This window comes from Ambystoma mexicanum, chromosome 9 (genome assembly GCF_040938575.1).
Source record: "Ambystoma mexicanum isolate Mex_15411 chromosome 9, UKY_AmexF1_1, whole genome shotgun sequence".
Classification (NCBI taxonomy): Eukaryota; Metazoa; Chordata; class Amphibia; order Caudata; family Ambystomatidae; genus Ambystoma; species Ambystoma mexicanum.
The window spans coordinates 548,753,990-548,768,335 of NC_090931.1; the positions used below are offsets into that span (position 1 = coordinate 548,753,990).

At 46.1% G+C, this 14,346-nt stretch overlaps 1 protein-coding gene across 2 annotated transcripts in view; it reads right to left on the minus strand.

Annotated features, from left to right (window-relative positions):
- Positions 1 to 14,346, minus strand: part of CLTC (clathrin heavy chain) — a 1,506,669-nt gene that overhangs the window by 1,244,932 nt on the left and 247,391 nt on the right. For both annotated transcript variants that reach the window (XM_069615119.1, XM_069615118.1), the window contains exons 4-5: positions 7,254 to 7,415; positions 6,534 to 6,647 (exon numbers count right to left, since the gene is read on the minus strand). In XM_069615119.1, the coding sequence (XP_069471220.1) occupies positions 6,534 to 6,647; positions 7,254 to 7,415 (276 nt within the window). The remainder of the gene's footprint in view (positions 1 to 6,533; positions 6,648 to 7,253; positions 7,416 to 14,346) is intronic.

Here is a 14,346-nt window from a genome sequence, read left to right on the forward strand (position 1 = left end):
CGGAGGGGAGTACCTTAAATTGATAGTGTTTTCCATCTTGAATCTGAAGAACTTCCTGTGCGCTGGCAACAGTGAAATATGAAAGTATGCATTTTTCATAACCAATGTGGCCTTGTAATCCCCCTGTTGCAGCAGTGACATTACTTCCAGAAGAGTGGTCATCCTAAACTTCTGAGGTTTGACATACTTGTTTGCAGGACGTAGATCTAAAACAGATCTCATGGTTGGATGCTTTTTGGGTACAAGGAAGTACACTGAATAAATAACCTTGTTTACCTGGAGATGAGGGACAACCTCAATCACTCCCTTTTTCAGTAGCATCTGGACTTATCTGTAGATGTTCTGTCGGCAGTCTACTCTTGGGTGGATGGTAGCGGGGTGGTTGCAGGAATTCTATGCAGTAACCATGGACGATGGTTTTGAGTACCGACTGATCTGGAGGTATGCCCTCCCCTGCGTGGGTAAAAGATGTTAAATCGCCTCCTGACCTGAGACACATGGGAGGGGATTTGTGCTGCTCAGTCATTTGTTGTCTGGGGTTGGGAAGTCTCTGGCTGCAGTGTGTCCCTCTACCCTTCCCACGTCAAAATCCCTCCTGTTGGGGGACTGGAAGCTGCTGGAAGTAACTTGTCTAGAAAACTAAGGAGCCCCTCTCGATCCGTAGTTCCCTTGAGAGCAGCAGAAAAATTGCCTGTGAAAGGACAGCCAGGTGTTAAAAAGGTGCCTTGTTGGACAAAGGGCTTGGCAGAGATCTGGTTAAAGAACTTTAGCGTCTTGTGCTTTTTGTGCTGTTTCAAGGGCCGCATCAACTGCTTTACTGAAAAGAGCAGAGTTTTCCACAGGCTTGTTTGAGAAAAGCCTGAGCCTCTGGCTTCAATCCTGAGTTTTTGAGCCATGCCTGGCACTTTAAAAGAGTTCATTGTGCGAGAACACATACCACCATCTCCACCAAATCCAGAGTATTCTTGGGGATGTTCTCTGTCACCCAAAGCCCTTCAGACACCACTGTCAATGTGTGAGTGAGTAGGTTCTGGGGCGTTCTGAAGGCCTTCCTGCACAAGTCCCCATTGGGCATCGCTATATCTCGCAAGTGATCCGAGTGCAGAATCCAGCCAAGATGGTGATATGTAGGCAGAATGCAGCCAAGTTGGTGATCCTTTTGCCCGCGGCATAAAGCTTTTTACAATCCTTGTCTGGAGAAGACAGACAAGGATAGTGGCACCTCTGCCCTCTTTCTAGTGCCTGTTACAACCAGAGACTCCGGAACAGCATGGCCTCCAATATACAAAGGATCCCAGGGCGGAACATCATCTCCACTGAAAAACATCTGGTCGTCAATGGGCGACGATTCCCGTGGGCTGAACTACAGGAGGAGTGTCCAACAAAAATGTTGTCTGGGTGATGGGCTGAGGTGGTGTGTTAAGTATCCTGGTCATCAGCATGGACCCATTCTGGGTCTTGAGAGACGAAGTACTGTAAGGCCGAAGTACTGTAAGGCCAAAGTACTGTAAGGCCTGATCCAGATCAGGGACAGGTCATCGGGGTCATCCTGGTCTTCATGGAGCACATCCAGGAGGCGGCTCGAGTGGGTTTTGTTCAGACGGGGAAGAAAACCGTGCACCTGGAGAAAGGGGTTGTGCCTTTTAACCACATCATCAAATTGGTCTGAAAATATAATAAACTCAGCCATCCTCACCATACACGCCTCAAATCGCTCCCTAGTCCACAAGACGTTGACACCCTCAGGTGGGGATTTGAAGGGGGCAGGGGCGTGGGGGGGAATTAAGCAGTTGGTGCAGGATCCTGTTGCAGGGCCTGAAAGAGCAGAGGCTGTGGGATAGCCTTCTTGCAAAGAGGAGGCATGTTTAGGCTCAAGACCATGGGAATGGGCCTTCAAAATGTTTTCCAGAAGCTTTGGAAGAGTTTTAGCTACGTGGACAGATGTCAACACGTCGTTCGACGCTAACCCACCGAGGGCCGAGAATTTATCTGAAGAGCCCGGTAATCTAGAAGTCTTAAGGCCTTACGCATACCGCGGTGGCGGGAGTGGTGGGATAACTGAAGGACCAGAAACAATGGTTGAAACACTGTTGTCCCACCTGTGAATCATTTCTGGCTTGTGTATCAACACAATGTGTGAAAGTGGGAACTGAACTTCATGTAGCCTCTTTACAGATATCCACCATTGGCACACTTGCAATAAAAATCCAGGGTAGACCCTCTACTCTGCGTAGTGTGCGGCTTTGATGTAAATGGAAGTGGCCTGTTTGACAGGGTGGAACACTGTTGGATAAACCTTACAACCCAACTAGCAATGGAAGCCTTTGAGACAGGATCCCCCTCCTCTTCCGGCTACTAGAGAATCAAAGAATGGATCGGTCTTTCGGAGTGGTTTTGTTAAGGTAGTACATGACTGCTCTATGAACTATGAACATCTACGGTGTGAAGTGTTCTTTCCCTCAAATGTTGTGTGTTTTGAAAGAAAGCTGGTAGTTAAATGGTTTGGTTGACATGTAATTTTGATATTTATTTTGGTGAAAACCGCAGGTGTATTCTTAACACTTTCTATTTACTGTGACAAAAGATTGTCATTTATGAAGCCTGCAGCTCACCTCTCCACCAGGAAACCTTGCTTCGAGATGTTGATTCTGCAGATAGTGCTGCTAAATGGGCCTTTAAAGACCATCCCTGAATCAAAAACCGTTTAAGAGATAATGCAGTATATGCAATGGCGAACAGTCAATTGGATTGATATTTGACCTTCTACACCACACAAATCAAGAGTGTCAGCTTCATTGGTGGACAAATGGACCATTTCAGGAGGCAGGAGTACCATGCTATACATTTCCACATTGGGGCTATGAGGAGTATTGTCAAGTTATCCTGGTGCATTTTGTGGATTACTCTGCTCAAGAGTAGGGCTTGAGGAAAACCATAAGCACAGATCTGACCAATTGATCCACAGCGCGTTTCGTTTCCCCACAAACCCCTTCTGTGGGAACCTGGAGGCGTAACTTTGGCATTTTGCATTTTTTCTTGTGGCAAACAGATCTACATCTGGTTGTCCCAATTGATGAAATACTCTGATTACCACTAGATGTCGAACTGTATGAATAACACGCAAGACTAAGCAGATCAACTAGCATCAGAAATATGGATTCCAGAGCATGGGTTATGGTAAACAGGAAGAGGTTGAGCCAGTTGAGCTTTTAGAGGGGTACAAGACAAGGGTGTTGTGTCCTGTCCTGTCCCTGCTCCTCTTCATGTTGAGTCTTACACCTTTGGGAGCAAGGATTAGCAGAAATAGTGAAGTTGAAGGAATCAAGTTGGAGATGAGGAATATAAACTCAGTATGTACGCGAATATTATGCTACATTTACGTAATCTGCTTACTAAAAATCTTACAGGTTTCAGATGCTCCCCATTCAGGTCTCAGAATTGATGTTCAAAGAGACTAAGAGTAGAATGCCTCTTCCCCTGCCAAAGAAAATGAGTCAGAGGATTGGTTACAAGACTCATTTTGCAGAGAGATGGGTGGAGTTGGTCTGCCACAAATGGAAAGCTATTATCGTGCAGCGCAGATGATGGTTCTGGTCCACACTTGCAGAAAGATGGCGGGAAGCCGTGGGTGAATGATCAGGAAATTGTTATAAGCCCAGAAGGAGAAAGTTCCCAGACAAGTCTGGGAGCACTGTATTCTGGGCCCATATTGGGATATTTGGAGAAAACAAAAGACTATGAAGGGAGTAACTACTTGGCCATCACCATTGAGCCAAATCTGGGCCTCTCCCCCCGCCCCATACGAGACGCTTTCCTGGATCCCCTCAGGTTCAAGGCAGGCTTGTTGAGGGTTGGTTAACTATGGAGAAGAAAGAAGTTGATCTTGATACAGTAATTAGAAGAGAGCCTGAACATAGGCAGATCGTCAGTATTCAGCTACTTAAAGAAATTCGGACGGCTAATAAATGGCAATTTAATTTCTAGAGGGATCTGACCCGAACTGAAGATGGTCTTAATACTAGCATGGGTTCTAGGGCCCAATTTCCAGGCTTTATGGTGCCCCGGTAAGGGCGAACGTTGGGGTGGTGTCTAGAGCCAGGGATAGATATGTAAGAGACCTAGGTATGACGTTGAGCAATGGAAATTGTTTATAAGGAAGCATAAGACATCAATAGCTTGCCAATACAATCTACATGACATCAAGCTACTTCACAGGTGGCAGGCAGTATGATCCGATCTGGTTGTCTATGATGTTTCAAGTCATTCTGCTAGAGAGGCTGTGGGGGAAAAGGCCAATTATTGGCATATGTGGTGGATGTGGGTGAAGGTGAAACAGTACTGGAAAGAGGTGCTGGGTTGGAATTCAGAGGGAGTTGGATCTGATACTTCTTATTTGAGTTGGAAAGAGACAAGGAGGGATGGAAATCACTCCTACACATGCCCTACATTTTACTGGTGGTGGGCAGAGCCTGCCTTCAATCCATTAGAAAAGGAGTGGTTACCCTTGGAAGGAGAGTAGGTCAATAAGGCGAGGAAGATATTTGAATTGGAGAATATGACGGAGATGTTGCAGGATGGGAGTAACTCAGTTATGGAATAGAAACCTATTTCTTTTAAAATTTAGGGACCTCTGCGACAAGACCCTATTAGATCTGTCTACCGATAGGGATACTCGGTTGAACAATCCGAACAAAGTTAAAGAGCTCCTTTTCTGTTGTGACTGGAATGATACGCTGGAAAAATTACATACTTATCCATCTCTTTGGAATTTACAATTTGATCAAAAGAAGAGGCGCTGCTTGTCTTTTATTCTGACACAATTTCCTAACCGCCACTACCGTTCACTACTCCTGAAACTTAGATGGAATATTTTGCCTACCAAGGAAGTTTTACATAGAAGGAGATTAGTGACTTGGATTTTACATGTCGTTTCTGCCACAATCCTGGGGTTATTGAATCTGCCTGTCACTTTTTTTTTGTTTTTAGACTGTAGCACTGAAAGGTCTTAGGGCTCTCTATTTAGGCAGATTCAATACTCTGGGACTCTTGGGGGCAGAAAATCTTATTTGGTCTCACTGTCTCTCTATCTCTAAAACTATAGATGGACTTGCGGTGGCGGGCTTTATTAAATTAGATTTGTATGCGCCTTCTCTATGATCCACCGGTATGATGAATTTCTAAATCCTTTTATACCATCTAATGTACTGTATATGTATATACATTTGATATCTTATTGATATTTTTGCATGCAGAGGGAAGTAGGACTTGGAATTTTGTATTGGTTTTAATCCTGCACCGATTTTATTGGTTTGTTCTAGGTTTTCTACTTTTAGAAGAAGGATCCTGGGGCTTGTATTGCATCTTTAATCAAATCTATTGTAATGTATGTATATGTGCATTTTATTGTTCATTTCTTTTCTTATCAAATGTAATTGTAAAGGTTTCTTTTGTAAACCATATACAATAATACAAAAATACTGCTTCATGAATAAGTATAGAGATAGTGACCACCCATAGAGGCTGGAAGTTGGTAGTTCAGAGGTTAGAATTGCAATCCCCTTCCTGGACCAGAGGGTTTTATTCATCTTGTAGGCCCCAGAAGCCATGTTGGTTACTAGGAAGAAGTAAGATGTAAACAAGTTCAGGAGAATGGCCTGGAAGTTCTGGCACAATTTTTGTTCATACAGTATCAAAGCACCAGGGGTAAAGGTGGGGGGCGGGGGGAGGTGTGAAAATGCAGGCAACAAATGTTATGGTTGAATGTAATTTGAGATAAGCATTTGTCAAATTGTAATTTCAATAAAATATGAATTTACAAAAAAAGATTGCTTTATTTCAGTACTAGGAAGCCCATAATAAATGCAGTTTTTATAAAATGTTATGAAAGCGTTGTAGAGATTGTTGTCTTTCAGGACTGCATGTTTCTGCATCAGAAGATACAACCTGAAACCCTGATCGACAGTGCTTACATCCTTTTGAAAATCAGTCTTTCAAATGTGATAGTAGCTCATGTATCTTCATGAGCGGTTGATAGCCATAGCGTTCTCTCAGGATTACAGCGCAATATCACTTCCTAGATGCATCCAAACTGCATCCAAACCACTTTGGCCTTAGCGCAGCAGGCTTTTCTGCTGCAGGCTGCATCCCAGGGGTTGTATACTCATGGACTGGGCTTTGGCAGCCTCCACGGTGGAATACTACTCGTGGCCTTAGATAGATTTTCTAAGACCTCAATTCTTTCTAAAATAATACATTGTACTTCATCAGGAAGATATCATGTGCCTATCTTGCATGCGTTTACTTGATATTGAAATAATTCCAACAACCACTTATCAAATCTCTAAACCATACTATAAAAAGAATATATAAGGCTTTTGACTCAGTAGTCACCCATATTTTGAACATTCAATAGGACACGAGATAGTCTAGTAAAGCACTGTAAAAGAAGCTTATGTTTGACAAATAGCAAACTAGCAAATTACTTACAATCATTTATTAAATACTTCATAAAACATCTTGCTTGTACACTATACCTGCATAGCAACAGGAAAGTCATTCTGTGCCTCCGGTGGAAAGAATACATCAACTGCTTTCTTTGGAAATGGCTGGTTACCTGTAGGTGGTGTGCCAACTTCGATTATATGCAACTGTTAATAAAGGAGTTGGTATTAATGAAAGAAAAACAAAATCAATCTTTTTACATATCTGTAATTTGAGAATCAGAGACTATGCTCCACATAAAAGGTAATGTTAAGGTAAAACTATCACAAGATGGAGGAAAACCACAAAATGAAGTCTCAAGGAAATTATTTTGCTTCCTCTTGCTTCTCTGACATGGTAGCATCTCCATGCAAATAGAGAATGTTTGGTGAAAGACTGGCATTTGCACACTACTTCTGGGGCTTGCAGACCACTCATACAGGTTATGCAGTTGTATTGATCCCTGAATAATGTCCACCTGCAATAGCACTCCTTGATCTACAAATTCCACTTAAACAGCAACTATTATAACTAGGAAAAGCGTTTAAGACTACAGTTATGCAAAGTTTAGTACTCTTTCTATTAAGATAAAAGAGCACTGAAGCTGCGATGAAAACGGTCTAACAAAATATATTGCAATGACAATTAGTCTTACATTGAAAAAATAAAGAAAATCAGTTCATCTACAGTGATGTATAACAATGTTGCCATTATAGTAAGAGGACAAAGGGCAGAAAAGCATGCAAGCCCTTTCACCTTTCACGTGAACTCACCTTGCCACCTGCCTGTCCTCGCACCGCGAAACAAAACAAAGTGGACTCTTCTGCATTTCCCTCCATCTTGAACTGCGCAAAGCTTGCAGCGTGGCCTTCGATTGGCTGGGAAACCTTCCGATCTACAGAATATAGCTGCATGGCACCAACAACACGGTTTTGCTGCACACAAACAGAAATGTAGCAACACTGAGGGGGATGATTTCTTTTACTATATGACATTGTTCTTGGTATGCAGTTAATGAGTATTTAAGAAAAGTTGCATTTATTTTAAAAGACTGATAAAATACCAGTATTGTATTTTAACGTACCGCAATAACCCAAACAGTTACACTTGCATGCTTGTGTGGCTGGCAAAAGCACATGGTTCTCATTACTCACCAAGGGCCTGGAGGCTGCCAAGTCTAGCTGCTTCACCAACCTCATTTACTCCATCCGCTCTCAACCCTGCAAAATCCCTCCAACAATGTAGCCAAGCTTTCCACCTCAGATCTAGGTCTGTTGCTCGTCTTTGCTATGGCCTCTGCTCTGTACCTTATCTACTAATCTTTCAATACCTCACTACCCTGTTATACCATGCCCTTCTCCTCTGGAATGCACCCACCCGGTACACCTGCTGTAGATCATAAATGGTATTCAGCAATATTACCAACAGCGAACATAATGGTCAGAACAATGTTGCCCTCTCCCACTATCCTGCACTTGCCCCAGGCATTCTAGGATATATATATGGGATACATCACTCACCGTAATCGTATTTCTGATGCTTGTATCGGTTTAGATTCACATGCTGTGCATAGGCTGACATCTAGTGGAAGCTGCGGAGTATTACAGTTTGTTTTTCGAAACTTGAAAATGGGCGTCGACACAGGGCGTGCCAGTAATACTATCCCTAGTGTGACGTCCACTGTACCCAAGATCCCTCACGCGTCTAGGATCCTCATATTGTATTTTTTCTGACATGAGGTAGCATGAGGAGTAGCGTGAGTACAGATAATCCAAGCAGATAGATAGAAAGGTAAGACTACAAGCAACCATGCGCCTTCTCTCAGAGGGGAGGAAGGGTGGGTCGCATGTGAATCTAAGCAGATACAAGCATCAGAAATACGATTACGGTGAGTAATGTATCCCTTCTGAGGCTTGTGGAATCTGCTTAGATCACATGCTGTGCATAGATTAGCAAGCAGTACCTGAAGAAGGAGGTGGGATGTGAGAAGGGTCATGAGCAAATAAGTGTCTTAGAACCGCTTGTCCCACTTGTGTATCTGCCTTGGAATGGGTGTCAATGCAGTAATGCTGAGTAAAAGTGTGAATAGAGCTCCAAGTAGCTGCTTTGCAAATGGTGTCAAGGGGTACATTTGCAATGAAAGCCAGAGTGGCCCCAATGCCTCTAGTAGAGTGGGCTCTTGGCGTGAAAGGCAGAGTTCTTTCAGAGAGTGAGTAACACAGCTGGATACAGTTAATAATCCACTTCGAGATGGCACCTTTAGAGACACGATCCCCCTTGCTGCCTGTAGCTACGGAGACAAACAGTTGATCTGTTTTTCTTAGCGGTCTGGTCTTATTTACATTGTAGCGGACCGCCCTACGCACATCTAGGGTGTGTAGTTTCACCTCAGCCAAGCGTGGAGGGTCCTGGAAGAAAGACGGAAGCTCGATGGACTGGTTTACATGGAATTTAGATATAAACTTAGGTGAGAACCTAGGGTGTGTGCGTAAAACCAGTTTGTCTTTATGGACAGTAAAGAAGGGGTCCTGCACTGACAGAGCCTGAATTTCACTGACCCTTCTTATAGAAGTAATAGCTACTAAGAAGGCTGCTTCATAAGTCAGGTGTTTGAGACTGCTTTTATGCATGGGCTCGAAAGGGGGTCCCATGAGCTTAGATAGCACCACATTAAGGTCCCACCCTGGTGGTGGGTTTGAAATAGGAGGGAGAAGTCTTTTTACTCCTTCCATGAAGGCTTTAACTACTGGTACTTTCCACCACGAGACCTTGTTATGGGAAGTGGTGTATGCCGACAGTGCTGCCAGGTGTACTTTCAGTGAGTTAAAAACCAATCCTGCGTCTAGCAGGTGGAGTATGTATGTAACAATAGTGGAAGAAGTGCAATCAACTGGGTTGATTTGTCTACTCTGGCACCAGATAACAAATCTCTTCCACTTGTCAAAGTAACAGTGCCCAGTGTTTGGTTTCCTAGATTCCTTTAGGATGTCCATACACCTCTGTGGTAAATTGAGATGTCCAAACTCTATGACCTCAGGAGCCATGCTGCCAGGTTCATTGAGTTGGGTTGCTGATGAACTGTTTGACCTTGGTGCTGGGACAGTAGGTTGTACCAGGCTGGAAGTTTGATGGGCTCGCACACCGCCATCCTGCGTAAGTGTGGGAACCACAGGTGTCTTGCCCACATGGGAGCAACTAGGACGAGCGTCATCGACTCTCTGTTCTTCTTGTTCACCACCTTCCTGATGAGGAGTTGGTGGAAAAGCGTACGCAAACATCCCTGACCAATTCATCCACAGGGCGTTCCCTTGGGAGTCTGGTTGGGGGAACCTGGATGCAAATCCTGGGCATTGTCTGTTTTCGCTTGTGGCGAATAAGTCTATAGTGGGGAAACCCCACTGAGAGAAGATATTTTCTACGACCTCTCTGTGTAGAACCCATTTGTGTTCCTCTGGGAGGGAGTCTCTGCTCAGAGCATCCGCTAGGGAATTGACCTCCCCTGGAACATGTTGTGATGACAGGAAGATGTTCCGTCTGAGTGCCCATATCCAGATTTTCTGGGCAAGCTTGGACAGATTTGGCGAACGAGTCCATCCTTGCTTGTTCAGGTAGAACATGGCTGTTGTGCTGTCCGTCCAGATTTGCACTGACAGGTTTAGTAGGTGGGGCTCGAACGCTTGAAGCGCTCTGAATACCGCCAGAAGCTCTAGCAGGTTGATGTGGTTCTTGGCCACTGAGGGAGACCAGAGACCCTGAGCTGTGTAGTGGAGATGGTGAGCTCCCCACCCCGTCAGACATGTATCGGTAGTGACTACTGCCTGTACTTCGGGATCGTAAAAGGGTTTTCCCTGTGCAAGATTCTCTCTTGTCCACCAGTGAAGGCTTTGTACTAATGTTGGCGAAACGACCACTAGATCGTCCCACTGACCACTTGCCTGAGACCATTGTTTCGCCAACCATTCCTGCATAGGACGCATGCGCAGGCGCGCGTGGGTGACCAGGTAAATACATGACGCCATCATGCCCAGTAAACGCATTGCTTTGCATACCGTTATTTGGTGACCGGACTGATATTGCGGAATTTGCAGTACTATATTCCGAATTCTTTCCTTTGAAGGAAATGTCAACCCCTCTTGAGTATCTAGGATTGCTCCTAGGAACTGTTTGGAGGTGCTTGGCACCAGGCTTGACTTTTTCTCGTTGATTGAGAAACCTAATTCGTGGAGGAGGTCGATAGTCCTTTGAATGTTTGTCCTGCAAATTACTGGGGTTTCCCCCGTTATGAGCCAGTCGTCCAGATAAGGGTACACCGGGATTGCCTCCCTGCGTAGATGTGCAGCCGCCACCGCCAGTACCTTGGTGAATACCCTTGGTGCCGAAGCTATCCCAAAGGGCAGTACCTTGAATTGGTAGTGCCGACTGTCCACCTTGAAGCGCAAGTACCTTCTGTGCGCTGGGAACATGGAAATATGAAAATATGAAAATAGGCATCTTTCATATCCAAGGTTGCCATGTAATCCCCTTTTTTAGGAGGGGGATTACCTCTTGTAGGGTAGTCATACGAAACTTTTGGGGCTTGACATACTTGTTGGCAGGCCGTAAATCCAATACTGGGCACATTGTCAAATCTTTTTTGGCACAAGGAAGTAAGTTGAATAAATACACTTGTCTACATGGTGTCCCGGGACGAGTTCTATCGCATCCTTTTCTAGCAGAATGGCGATCTCCTCTGATGTTCTAAAGAGTGTACTCTTTGTCGTGGAGGATGGTTCCGGGGACGCTGCCGTAGTTCTATACAGTACCCTGTGGATACTGTAGACAGCACCCATCTGTCTGATGTGATCCCTTCCCAAGGCTGGGTGAAGTTGGAAATGCATCCCCCTACTGGCGTTGCGTGAGAAGGGACCCTGAACTGAGCATCACTGCTTTGGTGGAGGCGTGCCGCCTCCTTTGCTGGGGCTGCCTCTGCCTTTACCACAACCTCTCCTATTACCCCTGCCGTAACCCTGGGTAGACTGTTGGCTGTTGTTCCACTGTGTACCCTGCCCCTGGGAATAGTTCGATCCTCTGAATTTTGGCCGCGTGGGCGACGAAAATTACTATTCCCTCTCTGGTTAGGGGGTTTATTGGTTAACTGGCCAAGGGACTTGAGTGTCTCATATTCGTCCGTGGCATTCTTTAGTGCGTCCTGGACCGCCTTACCAAACAGATCGGCTTCCACCGGTTTGTCCAACAATGATGCCTGGGTTTCTGCCTTAAAACCAGACTGCCGTAACCACGCATGCTTCTTGATAACGGTGCCTTCTGCTATCAATCTGCCTGCGTTGTCCGCGGCGTCAAAGGTTGCTTTCAAAATGCAACCAGACACGGCTCTACCCTCTGCGGAAATACGAGCTAACTGGCCCTTTAAAGGTTCCAGAGCAGAGGCTATGAGTGCCGCGACTTCTTCCCACTGATGGCAGTTGTAGCTGGCCAACAGGGTGGTGGAGTTTGCAATCCTTGCCTGATAGGCGGATGTTGAGGCTACTTTCCTGCCGAAACCATATAGTTTTTTGCTCTCCTTGTCTGGAGGAGCTTCGGACGATGGCAAGGGTGTTCCAGCCCTCTTAGGAGTGTTCGTGACAACTAGGGAGTCTGGCTTCAGATGTCCTCTTATATAGAGATGGTCAGACTGGGCTGCCCTGAAAAGTTTTTCAACCCTGGGATTGACTGCTCTGGTGAGGTTCGGGTACACCAGGGACGGGTCTATTCTACGCTGAATGGACTTAAGGATAGGGATGGTCTGGGCAACAGGCTTCCTTTTCTCCCACTAACTCCTCGGCGAAGTCCCTCTCCTCCTGGACACCATGGGTGTCAATATGGAAATGTTCTGCTACACGTGCGAGAACCTCGTTTAGGAGGGGTTGGTTATCGACAGGGGAGTCTGTAACCGAGGCTTTGTTTTCTACCGGGGAATATACTCTGTAGGTTTCAGGGTCTTCCTCTTCCTCTTCTTGGTCCTAATCATTCCCCATAGTAGTCCGTCCCGGTTTGCTCTTCTACCATGCCAAATTCTTGGTCCTCACCAAAGGAAGCCTCTCCTTGATACGGTGAGTATGGTCGTGAGCATGGTTGTACCTCAAAGGGGTCTGTAGACCTCATCGGTGTCTCAAACCGGGGCTTCTTAATCTGGGGGATAGGATCGTTAGAGCCTGAGGGTGTCGCCCCTTGTGGATCATACGAAAAGAAATGGTCTGGATTTTTATCGTAAAAGTCAGCCAAAGAAGACATACTTGACATGACCCTATGTCTTCACTCGACCATTTTTTGGAACTGGGAATGACTCTCTCAGCAAGTCTCGGAGATTTATCTTGAGTAGATTTGCTGGTTTTAGACATATCAGCAGACCTGGACTTGTCTGTCTGTTTAGGGGGAGTGGCATGTTTTACAGGTGTGGAAGAGTGCAAAGGCTGCTTCTTCTGCTGTTTCCCCCCTCCCCGTGAGTGGAAAAGTGTTTTCCCTGTCCTTTTGTGGCTCCGGAGGTTTTCGACGCCTGGCGTCGAAGATCGGGGGTAGAGTCCCTGACCTTCGAGCGTGGGGCCGCGCTGATCTTGTCTGCGGGCTCCGACTCCTGGAGAGCGGCCTGGGGGTGGAAGTCTTCTTCGTCCTCCGACGATCGAACTTCCGTTAGCTTAGGGAGCGAGGCACTCTTGGCAAGAGTGGATGATTTCCTGGAGTCATGCGGCGATCTCGATCGGGAACGCCCAGAGGACACCGATTCGGACCGTTCTCTATGTGCCTCTTTCCGAGAACTCGACGTTGTCGAGTCTCGGTTGGACTTAGTGTGTTTTGTGTGAGTGGTGTGTGAAGCGCTTGTGTCGCCGGGGGTCTTCCCCATAGCCGCCCTGTTGGACGACCTTCCGAGGTCGGGGATCTGCGCTCGGCTGTCTTTAGACGCCGTAATGCCCTCGCCGTCCGAAAGCACGGCGTCGCTGCCATCGCTGAAGGCGCACTCCGCTGCCATGGCCGCCTGCCTGGCGTGTTGGGCCCAACGCTTCGTAGAACGGTCCTTAAGTGTCTTAGGTTTAAACCTACTACACGATCTGCAGTTCGCCTCGGGGTGGTCCCTCGGCAAGCAGAGCTTGCACGTGGCGTGCCTGTCGACCCAAGGGTATTTGTGATTGCACTTGGGGCAGAATTGAAAAGGGGTACCCTCCATACGCACCTTGAGGCAGCGGGCTGGTAAGTGTAGGAAATGTATAAGAAGTACTATATACCAAGAGTGTAGAGTATGTCCAACCTCCCACTCTCCATACTTGCAGGGCCGAGGCCAGAGGCCTTCCAAGGCCCGGGCCGAGGCCAGAGGCCTTCCGAGGCCCAAATACGTCGTGCAGCAGCCGACGGTCGAATTCTTCTCCAAGCCGGCGTCGAGTGTCGAAGTTCGACGTTGGGGTGGGGCAAGGATGTAAATGTATCGATATTTTAGCAAAAGTATGGCTAAGGCCAGGGGACTCCGCAAAATGCTTCCGACCAGTATGGCGGAAAAAAACAATCTGAGGATCCTAGACGCGTGAGGAATATTGGGTACAGTGGACGTGTCACTAGGGATAGTATTACTGGCACGCCCTGTGTCGACGCCCATTTTCGAGTTTCGAAAAACAAACTGTAATGCTCCACAGTTTCCACTAGATGTCGGCCTATGCACAGCATGTGATCTAAGCAGATTCCACAAGCCTCAGAAATATATATATCTAATCATAAACACTTTTACGAGAGCCATACACACTTTAATATTGTTGCCTGGGTTTGGGTCCAACGAACACTTAAATCTCAAAGCAAAACAAAGTAAAAGTTGTGCCCATCATTTTTATTTTTTTCTACTTAAGA